The sequence below is a fragment of the Pseudorca crassidens genome, chromosome 8 (assembly GCF_039906515.1).
Source record: "Pseudorca crassidens isolate mPseCra1 chromosome 8, mPseCra1.hap1, whole genome shotgun sequence".
Classification (NCBI taxonomy): domain Eukaryota; kingdom Metazoa; phylum Chordata; class Mammalia; order Artiodactyla; family Delphinidae; genus Pseudorca; species Pseudorca crassidens.
Genome location: NC_090303.1, coordinates 51,246,118 through 51,271,304, shown reverse-complemented (window position 1 = coordinate 51,271,304; position 25,187 = coordinate 51,246,118). Strand labels below are relative to the sequence as shown.

Below are 25,187 nucleotides of genomic sequence, written 5' to 3'. Positions count from 1 at the left end.
CAGGTACCTGGCTGTTTCTCAAACTAGGATGCTGCAGACAGGTCAACATTCCTGGTGCTCTCTCCTCACTGACCTTGAGCTATGTTTCCCTAGACACTATATGTGCAGCTCTGAACACAGTGGTTATGGCAAAAAGCCATATGGCAAAACCATTTGGAAACTTGTAACTGATTCCTTTCTAGTGGCTAAGAAGCAACCGTCTATTTCTGCAATGGGTTCTGTCCACAACAAGCCCAGCCTGGATATGTCTGTAGTTGTAAGCATAACACTTTCCTCCTACTGCCTGCTATATAAAAAGTGCAAAGACATTCTGTCCACCAACTGACCATGGGCAGTAATAACATTAGGGGCCTGGAATGGGGGCAGTTTGTCATTCAAAAGCAGAAAACTAAGTTTAATGAAAGAACAGCACTTTCTCACTCACCACTGAGGTAAGAGCCATCTGAAAACTGTAGATGCGGGCAAGGCCGAAGTCAGCCAGTTTTATTTGTCCACTGCTGGTCACCAGAATGTTCTGTGGTTTTAGATCACGATGTACCACTCGGTGAGAATGAAGAAAGTCCAGACCTCGGAGAAGCTGAAACATCATATCCTAAATAAAACCAAAAAAGAAAATCAATCAATGGTCAAAACAGAAATTCAACATGCTAAATCCTCAGCACTTAGAAAAGTGCTTGGCATACAGAAAGCATTGCATAAATATTTGCTGAATGAATGAATTTGTTTCCCCCTACTGTTCCACTCTCCCATTTTCAAGATCACTACAAAAAATTTCACTCTTGACCTGTATTTCATTAATGAAAGGATGATTTAAAAATAGTTTCAGATGGCATAGGAAATATTCTGGAAGGATGTACACCAAACTGGTGTCCATGGTTAATGTTGGTGAGAGGAAGTAGTTGGTGAGAGAGGGACACTTTTTACTTCATATACTTTTATAGGATTTAATACATGATTCCAACAATTAAAATCCAGTAAACAATGATAACATTAATGGTAGTTCTTATTATTATTATAGCACCTATCACTTAGCCGTCACTATGTGTCAAGCATTGCTCTAAAGACCTTCTCTTTAGTAACTCACTTAATCCACACCACAACACTGAGGTAAACAATATCACTGACCCATTTTACAGGTCAAGAAACTGATACATAGTAAGTGTATATAATTAGCCCAAAGTAACACTACTAGCAAAAGACAGAGTCTTGACTCAAACCAGAGTCCAGGAAAACTGGATTCAAATCCCCAGTGCACTTCTTCATTAGATCAATGATTGAATGAGCATGGAAAACCGGGTAAACCATTTAACCTCGCCAAGCCTCAGTATTCAGGTCTGTAAAAATAGGAAAACCTACTTCATAGGATCACTGTTTGTAAAGCACTGACAGTAGTCAGCATTCAATAAATGGCAGCACTTACTGCTGACGGTATCAGCTAGCATGGAGGAGGGGGGCATTCAGAAAATAAACCAACGTCACATCTTCTTCTAATTTTAGAGCTGATAAAATCAGATACAAAATTTAAAACTCGGAAACTGTCTGAAAGTAGGAATTTAAGATAGTGACCATGATATGGCCCTCTGAAATCTGGGGTTAATAAGACTGACCTACCCCCCTCCCCAAATATTGTGAGAATGGTGTGTAAAGGGAGGATGGAATGATTTTGTTCATATAAAGGTTAGAGAAATGATTAGGTAGCATCAGGGGCTTCAGAGCTGGCAGGGGCTGTGAGGACACACTTGTTCATCAGCTAGACTGTATTTAGTTATTGGTTTACAGTATTGGTATTTCCTTCAGGGAGTTCTATCTTTATATCCTGGCTTATTCAAAACCAAAGCCTTAGTTTTCCACCTATAAAAAGGAGAAAACAGTGCTTACTTCTCATAATACGAGATTTAAATGAAGTAACGCATGTAAAGAAGTAGTTTCTGGCACACGGTTGGCATTCAATAAATGATAATCGTTGAAGTGTCCCGTTTCCTGGGGGAGACAGAGTAACAAACAACTAGAAGAAAATGTGGCCAGTGCCACAAGGTCAGTGAACAGAGCACTAAGCAAGTGTGCAATGATACAGGTGTACTAGAATTCTTTTTGAGCGCCACCTAAATGGATCTGATGAACTGGCTGGGGTTACCTTCTAAGTTTCCAAAGATGAAAACTCTGGAGAAGACTGCACTGTTGAGGGACAGACAGTCCTTCAAGACTTAAGAACCACTGAGGGTAAAACAACTTGGAATGAATAAACAAGAGTGTGAAAATGAAGCACAAAATGTTAACGAAAGTAATCTACTGTTGCAGCAAATAAGTCTTTATTGGAAACACATGCACATGACTTGTAAGCAGTGGATTTTAAACAGCATGACTAACCTAAACTAATGTCATGCTGGCTTGTCATCTTTAGCTTCTTATAAACTAAGCACCAACCATTTAAAACAGTACAAAGAATAAATGTGCTTGGTTCATGTTTCATTGTTCAAACAGTTTAAGCAGCCAATTAGTAGAATAAATATGTAAAAATTTGAACCAATTAATTATACTAATAAGGCCCATCTTAATTTATGAAAAGCCTGAACTACTGAGTTTAAATACATATGTATTGCTTTTATTTGTGTATTTATACAGCACACACTACATTTTCCTTAATTATAAAATTGGTACATGCTTAATGCATATAGAAGCTTTTTTAAAATTTTATTAAAAATCCAGAGGAAGAACAAACATCATGCAAAATCCCACCACTCAGAGAAGAGAGAAAACTTTACTGTTAACTTTTATCTTTCACATCTTTTAAACAGATACTGCTATATTTGGAGGTATAAATATATTATATCTCTATATAAATATTATAAACAATATATATCACATACAATATAATATTAATATATAAATATAACATATTTATAAAAATTGTTATTCTGTACACATTTTACAGTTGTTTAAAAAACATTTAACAATTCATTATGAATATTTTGTCACTTCAACAAAATTCTTCTAAAATATAACTTTTTTATACAATATGATTTTTAATGGCTGCATAGTTTTCCTTCGTATGCCATAATCATTATTATTTGGTTTTAGTTGTGTTATTTTGGTACATATACTAAGAGTCTAGTTCTCCTCTGTTTAAAGGCTAGTGTAGATGAAAATGACTTCTTAACATCATATAAAAGCACAGTTTAGGCAGTGAGAACACATATACTGGCACTAACATTGATTCCATGTAAATGACACCTATGGATGTATAAAAAGTTGGTTCTACATAGGAATTACCACTCTTTGGATTTTATTAGGCTACTTAAAAAGTTTTTTGGTTAGCAAACTGGGTTTTCTTTTAAACCTATAATATCCAGCTATAATTAGAGTTTTGAACTAGTAAGACTTGAGTTAACGATTTTTTAAAAAATTGCCCAAAATCTCATTTCCTTCAGTAATTCCATTGCGAGGTAGGTTGATGAGCATTATGGGCTTGTAGTAAGTGTGATTTGGGGACCCACCCCAATCTTTCATCGGAACATCTAATCTTTCATCACAACACCTAATCTGAAAAGGGAACACCTAATCTGAAAAGGGAAATATATGCACCTATGTTAGGAACTCTGGTAACAAATAGAATGAGAACTCTGGTCCCATTTCCTGAGAATTATATGAATGAATCAACTGTAACACTAAACAAGGCAAGAAAATAAAAAACACCTTTCCTTCAGAATCACAAGCAGTGCTTTGATCAAAGACATTTCAAAGGATTCTCTACTTAAGCTTATCATCTGTTCTATCTCAATTTATAGTATCATGAGACATACTTTTAAATTAGCTCCTCAAGATTTTAAACTAAATTAATCCGTCTTATACAAGACTCAAATATTTCCCAGTAATCCTAGTGATGCAACGTAATGTAACTATGGATACTGCCAATTAAGTTAAATATAGGTTTAAAACCTTTTAATGTTACAATGCACCATTCTGGTATAAAATGTCTACTCACACTAATGATAAACAGTCACTGGAGGCCCTCAATCTGTATCTTTCTGAAACATGTGACATGGGAGCATATTTTAACAGGACACCATCATGGAATGAAGTCTGGCTCCCAGTGACTTTAGATGGGGTTTTATCCTTGGCAACTCCCCTAAAAAGACTCTGGACTTCAGTCTGAACACCAGAAGTCTTCAAAGCCTTGTAACAACAATTAGTTTCTCTTAGGTGTTCTAGAGCAGTAATCCTCTTACTTCTTTGAAAACAAAACAAACAAGCAAACTGAAAATCTACCTCAAGCTTTTCTAATGGGAAAAAGTTTTATCACTGGGTCATTTTTTCCAACTACACAAAAGGTATGATTAGTTTCAAAAGATACTGAAGGGCATCCCTGGTGGCGCAGTGCTTAAGAATCCACCTGCCAATGCAGGCACACGGGTTTGAGCCCTGGTCTGGAAAGATCCCACATGCTGCAAAGCAGCTAGGCCCGTGTGCCACGACTACTGAGCCTGTGCTCTAGAGCCCGTGAGCCACAACTGCTGAGCCTGCGTGCTACAGCTGCTGAGGCCCGTGAGCGTAGAGCCCGTGTTCCGCAGCCGGAGAGGCCGCCGCGGTGAGAAGCCCGCACACCAGAGCGAGGAGTAGTCCCCGCTTGCAGCAGGTGGAGAAAGCCTGTGCACAGGAGTGAAGACCCAATGCAGCCAAAAATAAATAAATAAGATAAACAGATATTGAAAACACCAACTTATTCCATACAGTAAATCACAAAACTGACAGCTCTCAATAGACAATTCTGTATTTTTGGATGCATCTACCTAAATCTAAGTGATGCACTCACATCCTCAAGGCTTTAGCAACAAAGGTATACATCAGTAGTTTATCTACTTAAACATTAAAGACATATACAACTTGCACAAGGATAATCATTTTTTTCTCCTTACAATGTGTAAATCACAGTCTTTTCAAATTTGTTATCCAATTTTTGACAGAAGAGTCTTCATAACGATTTGTTGTTTCTTATGAAGATCTCCCACCCAGTTTGCTTCTTATGAAGGATGTTAAAGGAATCTCACAGATCAACACCACAAAGGTTTTTTTTACACTAAACTGGTAACATGTTGACTTAAGGTAGGGATTATAATTACAGGAATAAAAGTAACAGAGCATGTGATGATAAAGTCATAAAGCAGAGGACTACTGACAATAATGAGGGCCAGTCCCGGGATCTCTTTGTTTTTCCTTTTTTGCTGATTACTAACATATATTTGAAAATTTTAACTGTGGTAAGATACACATAAAATTTCCCATCTTAACCATTTTTAAGCGTACAGTTCAGTAGTAAGTATATTCACACTGTTGTACAACCAATCTTCAGAACTTTTTCTATCTTGCAAAACGGAAACTCTTCCTATAATTTTTTTTTTCTTTGCGGTACGCGGGCCTCTCACTGTTGTGGTCTCTCCCGTTGCGGAGCACAGGCTCCGGACATGCAGGCTCAGCAGCCATGGCTCACGGGCCCAGCCGCTCCGCGGCATGTGGGATCTTCCCGGACCGGGGCACGAACCCGTGTCCCCTGCATTGGCAGGCGGACTCTCAACCACTGTGCCACCAGGGAAGCCCGCAAAACTGAAACTCTTAGACCCACTAAACAGCTCTTCACTTCTCCCTTCCTCCCAGACCACCCTTCTATTTTCTGTTTCTGTGAATTTGGCCACTCTAGATACCTCATATGAGTGGAATCATAATGTATTCGCTTTTTTGTGACTGGCTTATTTAATTTAGCATAATGCCCTCAAAGTTCATCCATGATGTAGCATGTGTCACAATTTCCTTCCTTTTTAAAGCTGACTAATATTCCATTGTGTGGATATACTACATTTTGCTTGTCCAGTCATCTGCTGACGGACAGACACTTGGGCTGTTGTGGCTATCGTGAAGAATCCGCTATGCACACAGGTGTATAAATACAAATATCTCTTTGTGACCCCGCTTTCACTTCTTTCGGATGTATATGCCCAGAAGTAGAATTGCTGAATCTAGTCCCAGGATATTTTAAAAATCACAGTTCTCCTGTAAAATGTGCTACAATATTACTATATAAGCAATGAAGTCGTGAATAACAAAGCCTAGTCCTGGGTAGTCAATCAGGTGGGTTCATTCATGCACTGGAGATTTCACTCGCTCCTTCCACTTCTGCGCTCAAGGAGAATCTGCCTGAAGTTACCACATCAAGCTTATTGTAATGTCCACACCGTACTCTACTTCAAAACTTGACAGTGGCGTCTTCACACGTTCACTGATCAATTCACAATGTTAACAATGGGTCGCAAAGACTGCATTATAAACAGGATCCCCCTACTTCTCATTCTGGTCCATAGGAGTACCCAGAGAATGCTGTATCCCGAATCACAAAGGGCAAAACAAATTCCGACAAAGCAAGAGGAGGGCTAAAGCAGGCTCCTTAAAGCTTCAGATTACCTGGAAAGTAGTAATTGGTAAATTGAAAGTAAGTAATAAATGGGAGGACCTGGAGATGAGCCACAAGCCACACGGCAGCTTTGTTCCAAAGGGAGGGAAGGGGAGATCTAGCTGAGGAAGGCGACACACGCCTTGGGGCTCTTCAGCAGAAACAAAGGCAAGGCCCCTCCCTCATTGCAAGTGCTGGCTTTCTACTTTTACTGCTTCTATGCAACTGGATGAAAGCATAATAAAAGTGGTTTCCTATATAAATTTTATTAACAAAATACGTATTCTGAAGAGAGAATGAAAAGGAGCCATGTATTGTTCATTCCTGGAAGTGACGATAACGCTGAGTAAGTACAGGATCAGTCTCAACTAACTAGAAGTAAGAAAATCACCACTGATTTTCACCAAGCCTGGAAATATTGTTGGTGTTTGAGGGAAAATGCAATGGCTAAATGGACAGTCTGAAAGAAGGAATCATTACCTCATCATGACGGCTATTATTAACCCACAGTGGAAAGTCATTGGGAACTGAAACTACAAATAACGATGTTAATTATAACTTCTTCAGAGCAAGATGTAAAAATCAACATTGCATAAACAAGAAAATACAGAGTATAAGTGACTAGGTTGTTGGCTAATGCCCCAAATGGTTTTTGTTCTAGACTCATTGTTTTGTGATCCTTTTAAAATCATTTAACAATATACTGTGGATATTTCCCCATTTTAACACATACTCTTTATAATAAAATTTTTTTTAACAGTATGTTTTTTAATGGCTGTATCTGGACAAAATACCTTCATGTCTTTCCCCATTCTCCTCAATTCCCTCTTTTGAGAATTTTCTTCTCACTCCGTACTTCCCTCCTCTCCAAACGAGGTAATGTATTAGAGAAGTTGGTTTTCCACAGAGTGGAGCATATTGTAATTTGCATACTGTAGCAGACATTGTTGGTTGCCAGCCATGAAGGACTGGTCCAAGGCAACCACATTCCCGTTTGCTAGGAATTGATCTAGAGATGGACATGGGACCCAGTCCTGGCTAATGAGACATATGGGCAAGGTCTGGAAAGCATTTTTCTCCTAATAAGAAGACCACTGTAGAAAACTCTCTGCTGTACTTCCTCCTCACCTCCCAGCCCTCACTCTCCACCTGTGCATCTTACACCAAATGCTACTGCTTCAGGGCATGAACTTGCTACTGTAGCAATCACCTTGAAACATAAAGGGAGACATCACCTGCACACACGGAAATGCCCGAGTGTAATGAGGGAAAGAGTCTGGGTCTTCGATGACATCACTGAAGAGCTGAATCAACTTTGGGGCTGCCCACCTCTAGCCTTGTAGTTAGGGCAACAATAATGCTCTAACTTCAAGCCATTTTTTCATCGTGTTGTATAATTTGCAGTTGAGAATTATTCTAATGAATGTAACTTAACTAAAATTATATTAAGTAAAACCTGTTAAGTAAGGTCACAACCTTTCATTTATAGCCCCCCCCCCACTAAAACGTCCCCCATGGGGTCTGTACCAACATTCTTTTGTTGCCAACTATCCCATCCAAGTGGTTATCCTTTTGTCTTTGAGACTTATACCTCCTTCAATTAATGCTGACAAAATCCCCTTTCTCATTGCTATCATTTGCTGTCAATCCTTCATATTCCTCAGGGACTGTGGCTCATCCTCTCTAGCCCACACTCACCATATTCCTGCCTGGCTTCAGCATCCCAAGAACACCTTAGCTTCAGAGAACTCTGATTTCTTCAACTCCATTCAATTCTGTGCCACCTACTCCCACAGCTAAAACCAGGAATGTGGTATTACTTAACTCTCATCTTTTTTTAATTAAAAAATTTAAAAGTTACTTTAATTACATTTATTTGGATATCAAAATACCACTTAAATTTACATAAACTTATTAGACAGCGTAATTAATTAAACTTGGAGAGCAACTTCTTCATGCGTCATTTGTTAAATCTGCCAATTCCCTCAAGTCTCTGGTTCCACGGTCACTCTATCTTATCCTCTATACAAAGCTTTGTCCTCAATTAGCCCAATTGCTCTCTTTTTCAGCTGTTATACCTGTGTTGCAGAGAGCTGTTAAGGGGGAAAAATGATCACATACATGTCTACTATCAATATAAAGTCAGTCCCCCAACCCTGACTACGTTAGTGCCACCAGGTAATCGTACAGGTCCCTAGTTAGCCCTCGCTGTCCCTGTAGGCTAAATTTTCACTGCTGTCCCCCTACCTTATCATCTCTCTTCCTTCTCTTAGCACACTAGTGTGCACTCCACTTCCGAGAGAAATACCGACGATCAAGGGAAGGCTATCAGCTCCCTGTGCTTCACCTATACGTTTATAAGCACTGGCATCTACCCCTCTCCCTCACCTCCTGGTGGAAAAGCTTTCATTCCTTCTATGCAGTATTCACCTTCTTCTTATGCTCTAGATCGCCTTCATTCCAGCTTCCTTAAGTCCTTCCCCTCGCTTGACTAACCATTCCCCTTTTCTGTATATCTGGGACTTCCCTTTCTATTGTCCCTTGACTAATAAACAACCCACGCAACCCCCTTCTTTCCTTAGCCAGTGGTCTTGACTCAGCGGTGCACATTTTTCATTCCCCATCCACACTGCATCGCTGCAGTGAATGGAGATGCCGCAGCTCTTGGAAGATCACCAGTAACCCACCTGGCTTGCAACAACCAATAGGATGTTCCACTCCCAACTGAATCCTGCCATGGCCTTTCACACTGGATCCCTCCCTCCTCTTCACTGTTCTCCAAAATGGAAAGATCTTCTAAGTTTCTGATTAGAAATGTAATGCATCTTCACTGTTAAATTAAAAAAAATCAAAACACAAGGAAAAAAAGGAAAGAAATACCATCCACGATTCCTCCATCCAGAGGTAACCACAGTTAACATATTCGTGTATCCTTTCATAGTTTTTCTATACATGTATACTCATACGTATAGTTATTTTCTGTTTTATAAATGAAATGCTAGTGTATACAATTTTGTAATTGTCTTTTCACATCATAATGTATATTGAACGCATTTGCATGTCAATAAATACAGGTCTATTGCTTGATTTTTTTGATGTGGGCCATTTCTGAAGTCTTTACTGAATTTGCTACAATACTGCTTCTGTTTTATGTTTTGGTTTTGGGCCAAGAGGCATGTGGGATCTTAGCTCCCAGACCAGGGATCGAACTCACACCCCCTGCATTGGAAGGCGAAGTCTTAACCACTGGACCACCAGGGAAGTCCCTATTGCTCAATTTTTAATGGTTGTGTGCTATTCTGTTTTTTTTAATATACTATCTTAGGCAAAGGTTTTAAGCATCTATTAAATTATCCACTAAATGCCATTTTTATCATGTTCCATATTACTTGAGCTTGCTTCTGGATTTTGACTCACTTGGTTCAGTTTAGAGTACTTTCTCTTTTAATAATAAAATATTTAGAATATATTTTCATATCAGGTAGGGCTGGTTTCCTCTTCCCATTCTCTATAAAATGTTCCTGGATATTCTTACATGTTACTGTTCTGGACTGATTTTAAGATTATTTTATTGACTTCCCATATCGTCCCTCAAATTCTTTTAGTATTTTCACTGATTTTTTAAGAAACTATAGATTAATTGGGGGGAAACTGATACTTCTACAATAGTGAGTCTTTCTTTACACAACATGGTATGGTTCATTTTTTATTCAAGTCTTCTTCTAGGTCCCTCAGTAAAGTTTTGTCATTTTAAAAAATATAATTCCTACACCTCTGAGGCCCCTACTAGAGTAGATCTCACTCTCATCCTTCCTTACATGTACTATTCTGTTTCCCCACCAATCTCCTTCCTCAAATCCATCATTTACTCTCTGGCAAAGCTGATCTTAAACTTGCAAAGGTGATTTGCAAACCTGAACCTGTCAGATCATTCTCACGCTTGAACACCCTCAGACAAAGCCCACCTAACTCTCTGGCCTTGCCTCCTGGAATTCCTGTGGACTTCCTCCATCTTCACTCACTAACTGCCTTACGGCCCCATCTTCTGATGAGAATTAGGGTCTGTTTTTTTTGGGTTTTTTTGCAGTACGCGGGCCTCTCACTGTTGCGGTCTCTCCCGTTGTGGAGCACAGGCTCCGGACGCACAGGCTCAGCGGCCACGGCTCACAGGCCCAGCCGCTCAGCGGCATGTGGGATCTTCCCGCACCGGGGCACGAACCCGTGTCCCCTGCATCGGCAGGCGGACTCTCAACCACTGCGCCACCAGGGAAGCCCTACAGTCTGTTTTAATCACTCTTCTTCCACATACACTAGACTCCCAGCCCACTGTATTAACAGGTACCAATAAATGTTCAATGACTTTTCAGAGAGAAGTGAGGCCCAAACTAAATTGGAAATGACCAAGAAATCTATAAAAACTGTTAGCTTAAAAAGAACTTACTGATTCCTCCCAAGAAGGAATCCTTTAGCAGGTAACAAAATTCCAGGGAAATCAGAAAAAAAACAGGTTTGGATTAGGGCATAAGGACCAAAGAGGCATAGCATATAAATCAGTATTCCTACCTATTAGTTATTAAAACATCTTCATATGTGTGTTAAGACTTGCAGTTCATTGTTTCATAAATATAATACTCCTAGGCCTATAATGAACACATTTTTCTATAGCTAGGGGTATGACTACAAGCAAGTCACATACCCTCTCTCATCCCTAAGAGAAGCATTCTATGGATCAAATCGCTTTGCCTGAGTCATCACCTGGATGCAGAACTGGACAACTGGCTAAGTTTCCTAATAATACTATAATCTCATATGGTCACATCAGTGTTTCTCAAAGTATGGTGTCTTAATCCCATGCTATTGACTAAATTCTATTTCATCTCCGCCACCAGCGAATTGACTAACCAAGTCCTAACTTTTCTGGACCTCAGTTTTTCATTTACAAAAATCAGGATAAATCCTGCCCTGCCTCTGTGGAACTGAGATATTTGATTATTTTTTTATAATATACTTGATTTGTCAAGTATATGATACAAAATTTTAAGTGCTGTTGAGCTGGACTGTAAATTCTCTGAGGAATGGGAATGTGGTACACCTTTACACTCTCCACAGCATCCAACGGGGTACCTTACACAGAGAAATCTGTTAATTTTACTTGATTTGATGAATCACTCAATAGTCTACAGATAGGCATTAAGCTGACATACAATGACTTTTGCTCTTGGCTCTGCACAGGAGTTATACAGAATATCCTCACTAATTAAACTGATTCCTGAGTCATTAGTGAAAAGGCTACGATCCTGCATTGTGGTTTATCCCTTATTCGCTAAGCATTTACTGAATGCCAAGTGGAGGTGCAAAAGAAGTACCAAAGAAATTCCTCTTGGAAATGCATATAACTTAAGGGAGCCACCTGCACGTGAGATGTAAATTTCCATTTTTGAGGGCAGTATGATTTAAAAGAAAGAGCACTGGATTTAGAGCTGAGAGCACTGGATCTGAATTTTTGTTTACTAGTTATATAATCTAAGGCTGGTCACTTGCAACTGTTGTGGGCCTGGGTTTTCACATTTATAAAAATGGAAATAATCTCAAAAAGGAGAGACTTAATAAGATATTATATAATATTATACTATATATGTATATATAAATATATATAGTATTTAAGTAGGATATTAAATATTTAAGTACTTTATATAGTATAAAGTACATACACATAATGAATTGCTACCATTTATTAAAAAGAAACATGAACCCCCTATTATGTGTAAGGCATTGTGCTAGGTGATGTTACTCACACACACCTAAGACAGAGACCCAGGGAGCTCCTGTTTTCACAGGGAGAGAAGATATAAATATGCACCTATACACTTCAGCCAGCATATGGCAAGGACCAAAAATGGCACAGGGGCTACAGGCAATGAGTAAGCACTGAGGAGGAAGCAGCATCCCAGCCCATCCTGGTGGTGGGCTACTATTCAGTTTGATGTGGGGAAGCATCTGCCTAGAAGACCACACTGGCAGAGGCCGAGAGGAGGGCAAGTGCTTAGGTATTTGGAGACCAGTAACAGCCCCCAGAGGGGGTGCACTGCTAAATGGGACCACACTGCTAAGAGCTTTGTTGCTGGCCTGGTGCAGGGAGTTTATAGTGTCATGTCTTGTAGTCAATAGAAAGCTGGTGAAAATGTGTAAAAAAAATTGCATATTATTATTGATATTTTAGTACACAGAGTGGATGGGAGGTGCTGTAAGAAGGCTATTATTCTACTCTGGACATAGGATAGTAAGAGTCTGAACTAGAACATTAGAAACATTAGAAAGGGAAAGAGAGGAAAGGCAATCCAAGAGACAAATGCAATATGTTAGTGTTCGTTTCCACAGGTCAACTTTAGTGAGCCATCTTCTGAGAGCTCTGCTACATCTCCAGGTTAGACACTAGGTGAACTTGGGCCTGCTATTTAACCTCCACTTCCCCTCCCCTCGCATCCAGCCTTGGTCTCCTCATCTGTAAATGCACATAATACTTTCCTGAGGGAGGCTGTGAGGACTAAAAACAATGTGTGAATTTCCCAGCTTGCTACCGGGTTCAGAACCGGTGCCATGAAACAAGAAGAGGACCTTCCATTAGCAATGGCATCTAGCAACACCCTAAGTTCAGATCTATCTAGTTTTCTCCAGTTAGGACATGAACAGTCTCCCATCTTCCCAAACAGTCATTACTAAGGTCAAAAAACACCACTGTGTGCACAGTATACAACCTTTAAAATATTTATTATTTTATTTAAATCAAGTGTTATGTTGCCTGTTCTTAATTCTGAAAGTCTAAAGCTTGCTAGCATTTTAGGGTTTCTAGGAGGGTCCTTAGAAATCATCTGTTATTATTCACTGAGTACACTGTATGTCTCTCTTTGTATATGACCCAACTTTCTAAGGTGGTTTTAAGTTGCTTTTTACCTATCCTGGGACTGATTTTTCTATGGAGCCTCCAACTGTTGAGGTTCCCTCAAACTATCCTATGGGTGTTTTCACGGGATAATAACAATTTACTGTAAAAATGCAAGATAAACTTTTACTTAATCAATATATATATATTCAGAAGCTACTACTGAGTAGGGAAAAACATTACTAATGAATTTTTTTACATAATTAACTTCGGTTGCTTTCCCAGCTTAAATAAGAACTAGAATTTGTGATATTATTTCCTTATGTTACACATTAATGCTGAACCGTGTGCATTCCAATACAGAGAGGGGGAGAGGAGCAAAGGAAAGTGTTCCCTGAAAAGAACACAGCTTCATTTGGTCGAAAAAATGGTCTTTACAAGAGTTTTTATTATAGGTCGTAAAACATTGCTTACCACAATGTACCTCTTCCTTGAAAAAGAAAAGCAATCCCTGCAGTGGTGAGAAGCCGAAAACAACACACTGAGCATATTCGTGCCTCCTTCCCATAAACACATCTGTGCATATTCTCTGTTTTGGGTTGAGCTGCATGCACAGCTGTTTATGGGGGCTCAGAAGAGGCAGTGCTTCAACATTTTTTATTTCGTGTTGTTTCAAGGACTGAATTTTTAAGCTGAAGCCTGTTAGGAGAGAGGCAGCAAATGCATCTCCAGGGGAAGGAGGACCATATGCTCCTGGCTAATAACTTCTTCAATCTACAGGAAGAAGAGACTCTGGGTGGTCATATCTAGTCAGGAAAAGCATGGAGGCCAAGAGAAAAGGGGGGATCTTTAGGCTAAATAGAACTGAAGAGCATTCACCAAGGCAAAAAACAAACAACAACAACAAAAAAAAAAAAACATGAGAACTTGGTTAAGAACCTAAGGACTATCTTACAAAGAATTCAGCAAGTTAACATTAAAATAGGCCATTCAATAGGAACTGTCTAGGGAAAGATGGACAGCACCAAGGCCAGGAAACTCTTAGTCTCAACAGCACTCAAATACTAAGTAGATTTAAATCTACTAAATGTACAAATGTACTAAAATCAGGTCGATTTTATATACCAAGTACTGTTCTGGTTTAAGGATGCCCCTCCCCTAAATCTTTTCCCGGCCCACCTAAAACCCCCAGTCAGCTTTTTGGATCACCCTCTTTCCAGGCACCATAAAAATCATCTTCCACTTCTCCTTAAACTGATCCTCCAAGGCCTCACCTTGGTAAACACCTGCCCATCCAACTCCTACGATTAAGACTGCTGAACACTTCCTAACACCATACACAAAAATAAACTCAAAATGGATTAAAGACCTAATGTAAGGCCAGACACTATCCAACTCTTAGAGGAAAACATAGGCAGAACACTGTATGACATACATCACAGCAAGATCCTTTTTGACCCAACTCCTAGAGAAATGGAAATAAAAACAAGAATAAATAAATGGGACCTAATGAAACTTAAAAGCTTTTGCACAGCAAAGGAAACCATAAACAAGACCAAAAGACAACACTCAGAATGGGAGAAAATATTTGCAAATGAAGCAACTGACAAAGGATTAATCTCCAAGATTTACAAGCAGCTCATGCAGCTCAATAACAAAAAAACAAACAACCCAATGCAAAAATGAGCAGAAGACCTAAATAGACATTTCTGCAAAGAAGATATACAGATTGCCAACAAACACATGAAAGGATGCTCCACATCATTAATCATTAGAGAAATGCAAATCAAAACTACAATGAGATATCATCTCACACCGGTCAGAATGGCCATCATCAAAAAATCTATAAACAATAAATGCTGGAGAGGGTGTGGAGAAAAGGGAACCCTCTAGGGCTTCCCTGGTGGCGCAGTGGTTGAGAGTCCGCCTGCCAATGCAGGCGACACGGGTTCGTGCCCCGGTCCGGGAGGATCCCACATGCCGCGGAGCGGCTGGGCCCGTGAGCCATGGCCGCTGAGCCTGCACGTCCGGAGCCTGTGCTCCGCAATGGGAGAGGCCACAGCGGTGAAAGGCCCGCGTACCACAAAAAAAAAAAAAAGGGAACCCTCTTGCACTGTTGGTGGGAATGTAAATTGATACAGCCGCTATGGAGAACAGTATGGAGGTTCCTTAAAAAACTAAATATAGAACTAGCTTACGATCCAGCAATCCCACTACTGGGCATATACCCTGAGAAAACCATAATTCAAAAAGAGTCATGTACCAAGATGTTCACTGCAGCTCTATTTACAATAGCCAGGACATGGAAGCAACCTAAGTGTCATCATCAGATGAATGGATAAAGAAGATGTGGCACATATATACAAAGGAATATTACTCAGCCATAAAAAGAAACGAAATTGAGTTATTTGTAGTGAGGTGGATGGACCTAGAGTCTGTCATACAGAGTGAAGTAAGTCAGAAGGAGAAAAACAAATACCATATGCTAACACATATATATGAAATCTAGAAAAAAAAAATGGTCATGAAGAACCTAGGGGTAAGACGGGAATAAAGACACAGACCTACTAGAGAATGGACTTGAGGACATGGGGATGGGGAAGGGTAAGCTGTGACAAAGTGAGAGAGTGTCATGGACATATATACACTACCAAACATAAAATAGTTAGCGGGAAGCAGCCGCATAGCACAGGGAGATCAGCTCGGTGGTTTGTGACCCCTAGAGGGGTGGGATAGGGAGGGTGGGAGGGAGGGAGACGCAAGAGGGAAGAGATATGGGAACATATGGATATGTATAACTGATTCAGTTTGTTATAAAGCAGAAACTAACACACCACTGTAAAGCAATTATACTCCAATAAAGATGTTAAAAAAAAAAAACCAAAGACTGCTGAGGGAAAACCACCACACGAAGGCTGGAATGGTTACCTGCCCTAGTCTCCAATTTCATCTAGGCTCTCAGCACTGCCTTCTCTGTGTCTCTGGCAAGCTCCTGTTTGTTGTCCACAATGGTTACCACAAACATTCAGCATTTGTTTGTGTTTCCAATTATGTGTCTCAAAAGAATCTTAAATTCTAAATTCTTCCTTCACCTCCTCACCTCACTCATTCATGGCTCCAACATTTAGTCATATTCTGAGCATCCCAAGTCATAATGGCAGCTGGGACTGCTCCCTTGAGTTTCAGACATGCAAACTTCAATGCTTCCTGCTCATGTTCTCTAGAATATTCCACAGCAACTGATCTCAGTATGTCCCAAATAACAATACAGTTTCTTCACTGCTATCAAACTCTGTTCTTCAGCCTGTATTTCTTTTTTTTTTTTAAAGGGAACACCTTTTTAATTAATTATTTTTTTTACTTTTTAAAAAATAAATGTTTTTATTTTATTTATTTTTGGCTGCATTGGGTCTTCGTTGCTGCACACGGGCTTTCTCTAGCTGCGGTGAGTGGGGGCTACTCTTTGCTGTGGCGCATGGGCTTCTCATTGTGGTGGCTTCTCTTGTTGTGGAGCATGGGCTCTAGGCACGCAGGCTTCAGTAGTTGTGGCTCACGGACTCTAGAGCTCAGGCTCAGTAGTTGTGGCGCATGGGCTTAGTTGCTCCATGGCATGTGGGATCTTCCCGGACCAGGGCTCGAACCCGTGTCCCCTGCATTGGCAGGCAGATTCTTAACCACTGCGCCACTAGGGAAGCCCCAGACTATATTTCTTATCTTATATAATGGCACCACCATCCACCCAGATGATCGATCCACAAATCTGACAGACATTTTAGATTCCTTCTCTTCTCCCAACCATAGAGCTAATTAGTTACCTAGTGCTACTAATCGTAGTTCCTAAATTACCTTTCAAATCCAATCTCTATGGTCCCTGTCAAGTTGCCTGTATCTCTTGCCTGTATGACTGCAATGTAGCCTAACACAGCACCTGTTTTTCGCTTTAAGCATTTTAAATCTTTTCTTCACAGTGTTGACTAAATGATATTTCTGAAATGTAAATCTGAATCATACGGAAGTCACCTACCATTCACTGTAAGACAAAGGTAGAATCTAGCTACTGCCTAAAACACTTTCATGTCTGATCCCGAACTACCTCTGGTTTTCATTTCACTGTTTCTATGCTCTGAAGATGATCTGCTCTATTACATTATATCTTTGTCCCTTTGCAATGCTGTCCCCTATGCCTAGGAATTCCCTCCACTGCCCTGCTCCCCAACACACGTATCTTGTACATCTGGCTCTTTCCAATTTGTCTTTCAGAACTTATTTTAAGTAGAGTTTGGCCGAGTTCTGAGCAAACCCCCTCACACTCACAGGCTAGGCCAAGCGGCCCCCCTTCTATAAACCCACAGCACTCAGTCTAGTTCTGTTACAGAACTTACCCTACTTTACTGTAAGCGGGATGTCTCCCTCACTAGATTAGAGCCCCTCTACACTAAGGAAGGAACTGGAAATGGGGGTGGGGTGAGAAAGATAAAGGAGCATCCCAAGTATTTTACAGACATTATTTTTTTTACCCAGGCACTCTGCATACATTATTTCATGTAATTCTCACAGCAACCCCTTGAGTAAACTCATATTCATTATTCTAAGTGTGTGTCCCAGGCCAGCTCTTGAGCCAGGCGTGGTGTGGGCTGGAGGACCACAGTGCTTGGTCTCATGGAGCTGTCAGTGGAGGAGGACGGAGGCCGATTCTGCAAGGTCAAGAAGGTGCCGCCCACACAGTATTGGCTCCACCTGACTGGGTGCCCCAGGTGTACTTGGCCTCTTCAGCTGTTCAGTGAATGAGTACAAAGGAAATGAACAAACAGTGTTTTAAAAATGTGCTATGACCTAGCAATTCCACTTCTAGGAATTCACCCTACAGAACCAACAGCACGGTTCAGAATAAGTCAAAACAAAGAGCATCAATGCTATTTTGTCTGAAAGAGTAAAAAACAAAAAACAAACAAAAAAAACCCAAGCACCTAAAATGTCTACCAATGAGGGAATAGTTAAATAAATTATAATGAGTCTACAACGTAATATCAAGCAACCGTTAGAAAGAACCTGCGTAACTCTAACAGGCTAGCTAGATAAATTGATATCGAAAAGAACATGCCTTAGTTAGAGTAATACAGACAGCTTGATTCTATTTTGATAAAAGAAAAGTGTACATATTTATGTATGTGTGAACATGTCTGCATTAGGGTGGCCAGATAAAATACAGGACACTGAGTTAAGTTTGAATGTTAGATAAACAACAGATAATTTTTTAGTTTAAATGTGTCCCTTGCATTATAAGGGACCTATTTATATGAAAAAATTATTTGTTGTTTATTGAAATTCAAATTTAACTGCATGCCTTTATTTTGTCCTGTAAATCTGCCAACCCTATGTGAACACATATAAAAATGGGTGGAAGGGGATGCAGCTACGGTTAAAGGTTGTTACCTCTGGAGCTGGGGGTAAAAAGGAGGAACAAAGGGAAGAGACTTCTGCTTTTTTTATGTAAAGTGCTTAAAATGGTCAACTTATAGGTGATTTTTACTTTTTTGTGCTCTCCTAAAGTTGCCAAAATTATATATATATTTATTTATTTAAATGTCCCTTTTACGAATGACAATTTTTAAGTTACTAGCCAGCAATCTTTTGAAAATATAAAACGTAATGTCTCTGATAAATTTGTGAAATAAGAATAAGCCTATAAGGATCATTTATAAAATACTCCACAGAAACAGATACCAGAAAGCTTCAGAATTTTCTAAGAAATGAGATAGCTCATTTTCTAAAAGATAATAGTGTTGCTTTATGTCTTCAACAGACTACTGCTGCTTAAAAGTTGTGAGCAAAACTTATTCAGGTTTTTTTTTAACCTCCACTTCCTGACACATCCTACAGACGAATCAGTGCTCAATAAATTGTATACTTTTACTAATTAAGTAAGAGCAAGAGGTGGTTCAGAAAGACAGTAAAATAATCCATTCGAGGGGAGAGCTAATGATACAGTTATTGGATTGTTTTCTAGACTCATTTAGTTTAACTGTTGAAATATTTTAGAATGAAAGCTAAATGAATAATGCACTATCAGAATAACCCCAAACTTTCTTTAGGCTGAGAGTCAAAAACTTAAAGTTTGCAGGCAAAACAACCAACGTAAAAAACCCCGAGTAGCACACATCACAAGACTTTATCTTGCCTTGACTATTTCCAGTCCCTGCTTTTTTCCTCTTGTTTGTTGGAATCAGTACACATGGTCTTTCAAAATGGTTTCTGAAATGTTTTATCTGACCTGTAAGGCCGTAACCCAGATTTTAGCAAGACTTTAGGGTCATCTCAGACTCTGTCAGACACGACACTTGTTAGCCCAGAGGTACCAGGTCTGCCAGTGCTTACTGGTGGTTCCTTAATAGCTTGTATGTCAACATAGTTTGCTTTTATTTTACACTTTTATAGTACCTCTAAGAGGAATACGGTATTTGCAGCCCCCCAACACACACACACACACACACACACACACACAATGTATTTATAAAGGAGTACAATGGATAAGCTAAAAGGATTGTTCTTCATCCTTCAAGTTCATAAAACTCTTCTCTTCTGGCATTGTCTTTTCAGCATTTTCTTGGTAGATGAGATACAGGCTGGAAATTGAATGTTTTTAACATTTAAAAGCCTAGCTATGACGTTTCACTACCTGTCACGTATATTTAGTTCATAGGCAAAAACACTTTACTGGAAACTTAAAATGTACCAATATAGGATAATTGAATTTCATATCATGAGTTGTCAATACAGGCTAAAAAGGCATTAGGAAAACGTTCTGTCTCTATGCATTTTTTTAAATAAATTTATTTATTTTTTATTTATTTATTTTTGGCTGCATTGGGACTTTGTTGCCGCGTGCAGGCTTTCTCTAGTTGCGGCGGCGAGCGGGGGCTACTCTTTGTTGCGGTGCGTAGGCTTCTCATCACGGTGGCTTCTCTTGTTGCGGAGCACGGGCTCTAGGCACATGGGCTTCAGTAGTTCTAGCACGTAGGCTCAGCAGTTGTGGCTCGTGGGCTCTAGAGGGCAGGCTCAGTAGTTGGGGCACACGGGCCCAGCTGCTCCACGGCATGTGGGATCTTCTCAGACCAGGGCTTGAACCCATGTCCCCTGCACCGGCAGGTGGATTCCTAACCACTGTGCCACCAGGGAAACCCTCTATGCATTTTTAAAGTGCTCAGATATAAGAGAGGTCCAAGTGATGATTAAATCATGCCTGATGCTCTGAGTAAAGAGAGAGAGGAAATATCCCATTCAAATTCTTACCCACTGGGAGAAGATTTTAGCATTACCCACAATATATAAAGAACTCCTACAAATCAATTAGAAAAAGACACACGACCCAATGTTTAAAAATGGTGAAAAATATGAACACGCACTTCACAAAAGAGCAAACTCAAATATCCAGAGCTTATGAAAAGGTGCTTACCCTTAATAGTCATCATAGCATTGAAAATTAAAAGCATGACAAGATACTACTAGAATGATTTAAGTTGACAACAGCAAGTGTTGGCAAAGATATGGAGCAACTGACCCTCCCACAGTACTGATGGAAAAACAAAGTAGTTTAAACCACTTGGGAAACTATTTGGCAGGACCACTGGTATACAGAAGAACAAAAATTTGTCTCACAGATAGGGTGTTGAGTAATAGAAGCTACACACAAAACAGTACACGCTTTTATATGAAATAAGCCAGTGTAGTGATCATCTCTAGGGAAGGAGTTATAGGCTGGGGAGGGTCAGGAAGAAGGCTTTGGAAATATTCTCTTTCACGATCTGGATGGTGGTTATATTAGCAAAAAAAAAAAAAAAAAACCCCATCAAGTTGTATGCATACTTGAGATTAGTGCACTAACTTTATTATGTCTCTTATACCTCAATTAGAAAAAAAAATCCCTGTCTTTCCAATATTCATCCAAATCTGGGAATTTTTCCCAGTTCAGGCATGCTTTTCAGGGCCTCTCTGGCAGACTCATCATTAGAGGCCTCATGGACCCAGAGAGAGATCTCTGTTTTCCTTTAGGATCTACTTCTTCTTACTTCTGAGTAGTATAATCGCTTTGCCTAATTTCCATCTGTATCAGTTTCTTCATTGGTATGTGGGGGGATGACACATGTTTTTCATATCCTATTATAATAATCAGGCAATATGCACACGTGTAAGTGCTTTGAAAAGCATTGTATCCAGCATTTGGAAGAATACAAGTTTCTCCAAACAATATTAAGGCCACAATATTTTTATCACTGCCAATTCCCTGACAATTCTCAATTTCTTGAAACACAAAATGTTGAAAGTTGGGGCTTCCCTGGTGGCGCAGTGGTTGAGAATCTGCCTGCTAATGCAGGGGACACAGGTTCGAGCCCTGGTCTGGGAGGATCCCACATGCCGCGGAGCAACTAGGCCCGTGAGCCACAACTACTAAGCCTGCGCGTCTGGAGCCTGTGCTCCGCAACAAGAGAGGCTGCGATAGTGAGAGGCCCATGCACCGCGATGAAGAGTGGCCCCCACTTGCCACAACTAGAGAAAGCCCTCGCACAGAAATGAAGACCCAACACAGCAAAAATTAATTAATTAATAAACTCCTACCCCCAACATGTAAAAAAAAGAAAAATGTCGAAAGTTAATTATGAGTAACATTAAAATTGTCCAGTCCTCTTCCTTTCACCATATTGTTCACGGCAGTGACTCAGGGTACATGCTTGTGAGGTTCTGACTCTGGACCTTTCCCACTGGGTGACCTTGGGTATGTTTGTGTATTTCATCAAAACTAAATAAAACATCATCTTTTTAAAGATTTACTATTATTTCAATGTACTACTAAGAAAGAAAAACGACTGCCAAATAAACAATGACACAACTCCTTTTACCGTATAGAAGTTTTAGTTATACAAATTAAAAGGGCTCTGTAGCCTTCTTCAGATTTGGATTTTCATCATGTATCATTCTTGAACATACATCAAAATTAAAATTTAAGTGGAATAATCTGATTTAGGTATTCCAAGAATTTCTTTATACTCATAGTTCTGCTCCCTCACATCACATTTCCACTTAGAGTTCTCCATGTCTGGGTTTCCCACACAATTTTATCCTCTCTACATTCAAGAATACTGATGGTTGAGAAGTCGAACTCTGCTGTTATCTCTAGGATTTTTACCCTAGCCGTTGCCTAATTCTGCAAGTTCTCAAGCACATGTGCAGTCAGTAAGAACTCAGTTGTGACAGGAGTCCACTGACAGTGACTGAAAACGCATTCCCAAAGGGCATCTTAGAACTGATGAAATACAGTATCTAACCTCTTTGAACCCGTTTCCTCTTTAATAAAACAATATTTATTCTCACAGGACTGTTATAAAGATTGAATTAGATAATGCTGGAGCAGCATATTCTGGTTTCAAAATAATTTTCCATGAGAAATTTAAAGTGTGGCTCCACAGTTTCCAAGAACCCATGATGTTGATAAGTCTGTTGTTTTTTCACAAATATGTCGAAAATATGCTTCATACTACAATTTATTTATCCATTCAGCCATCCAATAAACATTCACTAACTGCACAGCAAAAGAATATGGTGGGCACTCTGACAAATGCTGGAGATTCTAAATTAGAGCCCTTTTCAATAAAAATCTTGTATATCTATAATATTCTTTTATCTACCAGTTTAGCAATGCTAACTGACATGGAAATGACAACAGATCGAGGACAATTTCTTAATGAAACTAAGCCAACGCCCAGTGATTATTACATTTTTCTTTATACACATTTAAACCTTACTTTTTATCACACAAAGAATATATTACGTTTATTTTAGGAAAAAGTATAAAACTTAAACACAGAGTTAAAGTTTTACTTTACCATCTACTAGGGCTGCCAGATAAAATGTAGGAAGTTCAGTTAAATTTGAGTTTCAGATAAACAATAATTTTTCAGTGTAAGCTGTAAGGCTGAACATACTGTATGGAACATACTTATACTAAAAATTTTTTGCTGTTTATCTAAAATTGAAATTTAACTGAACATCTTATATTTTTATTTGCTAAATCTGACAAACTTACCACATATTCTAACCATAATCTCTTCTAAAGAGGCAGCCATTATTAACAGTTTGTATATTTTTCAAGACTTGGTCCTGTGGATTATATGAGATATACATGTACTTTAGACATATGGAGTCAGGGTACACTTACAGTTCTAAAGTTGGCTCCTTCTTCCTTTTCCTCATTCAACACTATGCTTTAAAGGCAATTTCTTTTAGATCTATGTCATTCTTTTCAATTGTCACATACTATTTCATAATATCGGGGTCTGTCTGGTCATCTCCCTACTGATGAACACTTAGGTTATTTCTATTTTTTCCACTGTTTATGGAAAGTTTTTTTATTTATACCTCCTTTGCACTAACTAGTACTAGGGTTTCTCTGAGAAGTGAAAATGCTTGGTCACTGAATACATACATTTTCAGTTTTAATAAATACAGTCAACCTGCTTCCAAAATGCTATACCAACTGATATTCCCCCTAGATGTATCTGAGACTATCCATTTCTCAATTGCCTTGATAATACCTGACATTACCAAACTTTTTTTGGTTTGTTTTGCTTGCCCCAGCTTGATGGAGAAGTATTTCAGTATTGTTTGGCTTTTCATTTCTGATTATAGTGATGTTTGGACAGCTTTTCATACTCATTAACCAGTTATTTTTCTGTATGCTCACAACTCATCCTTTTAATAACCGAAGACCAGTATCAATCTTGCTGGATTGTGTTTTGTAGAATCCATGTTTTTCCTATCTTTAGAGAAACAGACCATTTCCCATTTCCAGTATTTTGGCACCTCTCCTAAATTCCATGAAACCTCAAAGGTTACCTGGGGCTCAGCTGTTGCAGCCACAAGTTCTTGTAATGCCCTCAGATATAATTTCCCATTCCACGCCAAATTCAACAAGACTAAAGTAAATAACCACCTTCTTCTCCAAACTGACAATTGCTCTCTACTTACTTATTTCTGCTTCTCCTGTACTACTCTGGACGAGTAACCAAGTCCTGTCAAGTCTTTCTTCACAATTTCTCCTTTCTTTCCATTTAACCACCATTGCTACCCTTGTAGTACAGCCCCGATGATCTCATTTCCAAACTACTGGAGCAGCAGTCCCTTCGACTGACCTATTGTACTCTCTCCTAAATGAGCACATCTCCAGCAGACTAATCAGCTTAAAACCCTACAATGAAAATGTCAGCCACCACCCAAAAGCCTGCTATTATTTCCCAGTGCCTATGTGATCAAGTCCATTTCTCTCCCGCTCAACCAACTTCTTGTAATCTCCTGGCTTCTTCTGGTTCGTGTAACTTGTTGTCTCAGAGGATATATCTTCAAGGTACTGCACAACTGCCACTTTCTTCAAGAAGCCAGTCCTTATTTTTCCCTCTGAATCCCTACAGCATTTGTCATTTTGTAACACTCATATGGCATTGTTATAGACTGCCTTATGTGGTGGCTGTGTATATTTTATTTTCTCTTTCTAGATTTTAAACTATCTATAAGTTGTGTTTATATGATATATTCATATTATTTAGCATAGTGGCTTCAACAATCTGCTGCACAAAGACTTACAGAATAAATAAGATAAAAAACTATATTTCTTCGCTAGACAGGTCTTCTTGTTCCCATTTAAAGCATGCCAATAAAGGTTGATGCATTTGAAGTACATCAAATATTAGACTATTTTAAAAATTACCATTTCAATTTGGTCAGCTGCCATCAGGAAAACATGACTAAAAATTGAGGGAAAATGTGCAGATGTTAAATATACTATATTATTTCCAGGGCTTTCACTTCTCAGGTGTGTCA

The 25,187-nt window shown here is 39.3% G+C and overlaps 1 protein-coding gene across 4 annotated transcripts in view; it reads right to left on the bottom strand.

Annotated features, from left to right (window-relative positions):
- Positions 1 to 25,187, bottom strand: part of CDK6 (cyclin dependent kinase 6) — a 233,256-nt gene that overhangs the window by 122,173 nt on the left and 85,896 nt on the right. For all 4 annotated transcript variants that reach the window (XM_067746412.1, XM_067746414.1, XM_067746413.1 and 1 more), the window contains exon 4: positions 425 to 592. In XM_067746412.1, coding sequence (XP_067602513.1) covers positions 425 to 592 — 168 coding nt within the window. The remainder of the gene's footprint in view (positions 1 to 424; positions 593 to 25,187) is intronic.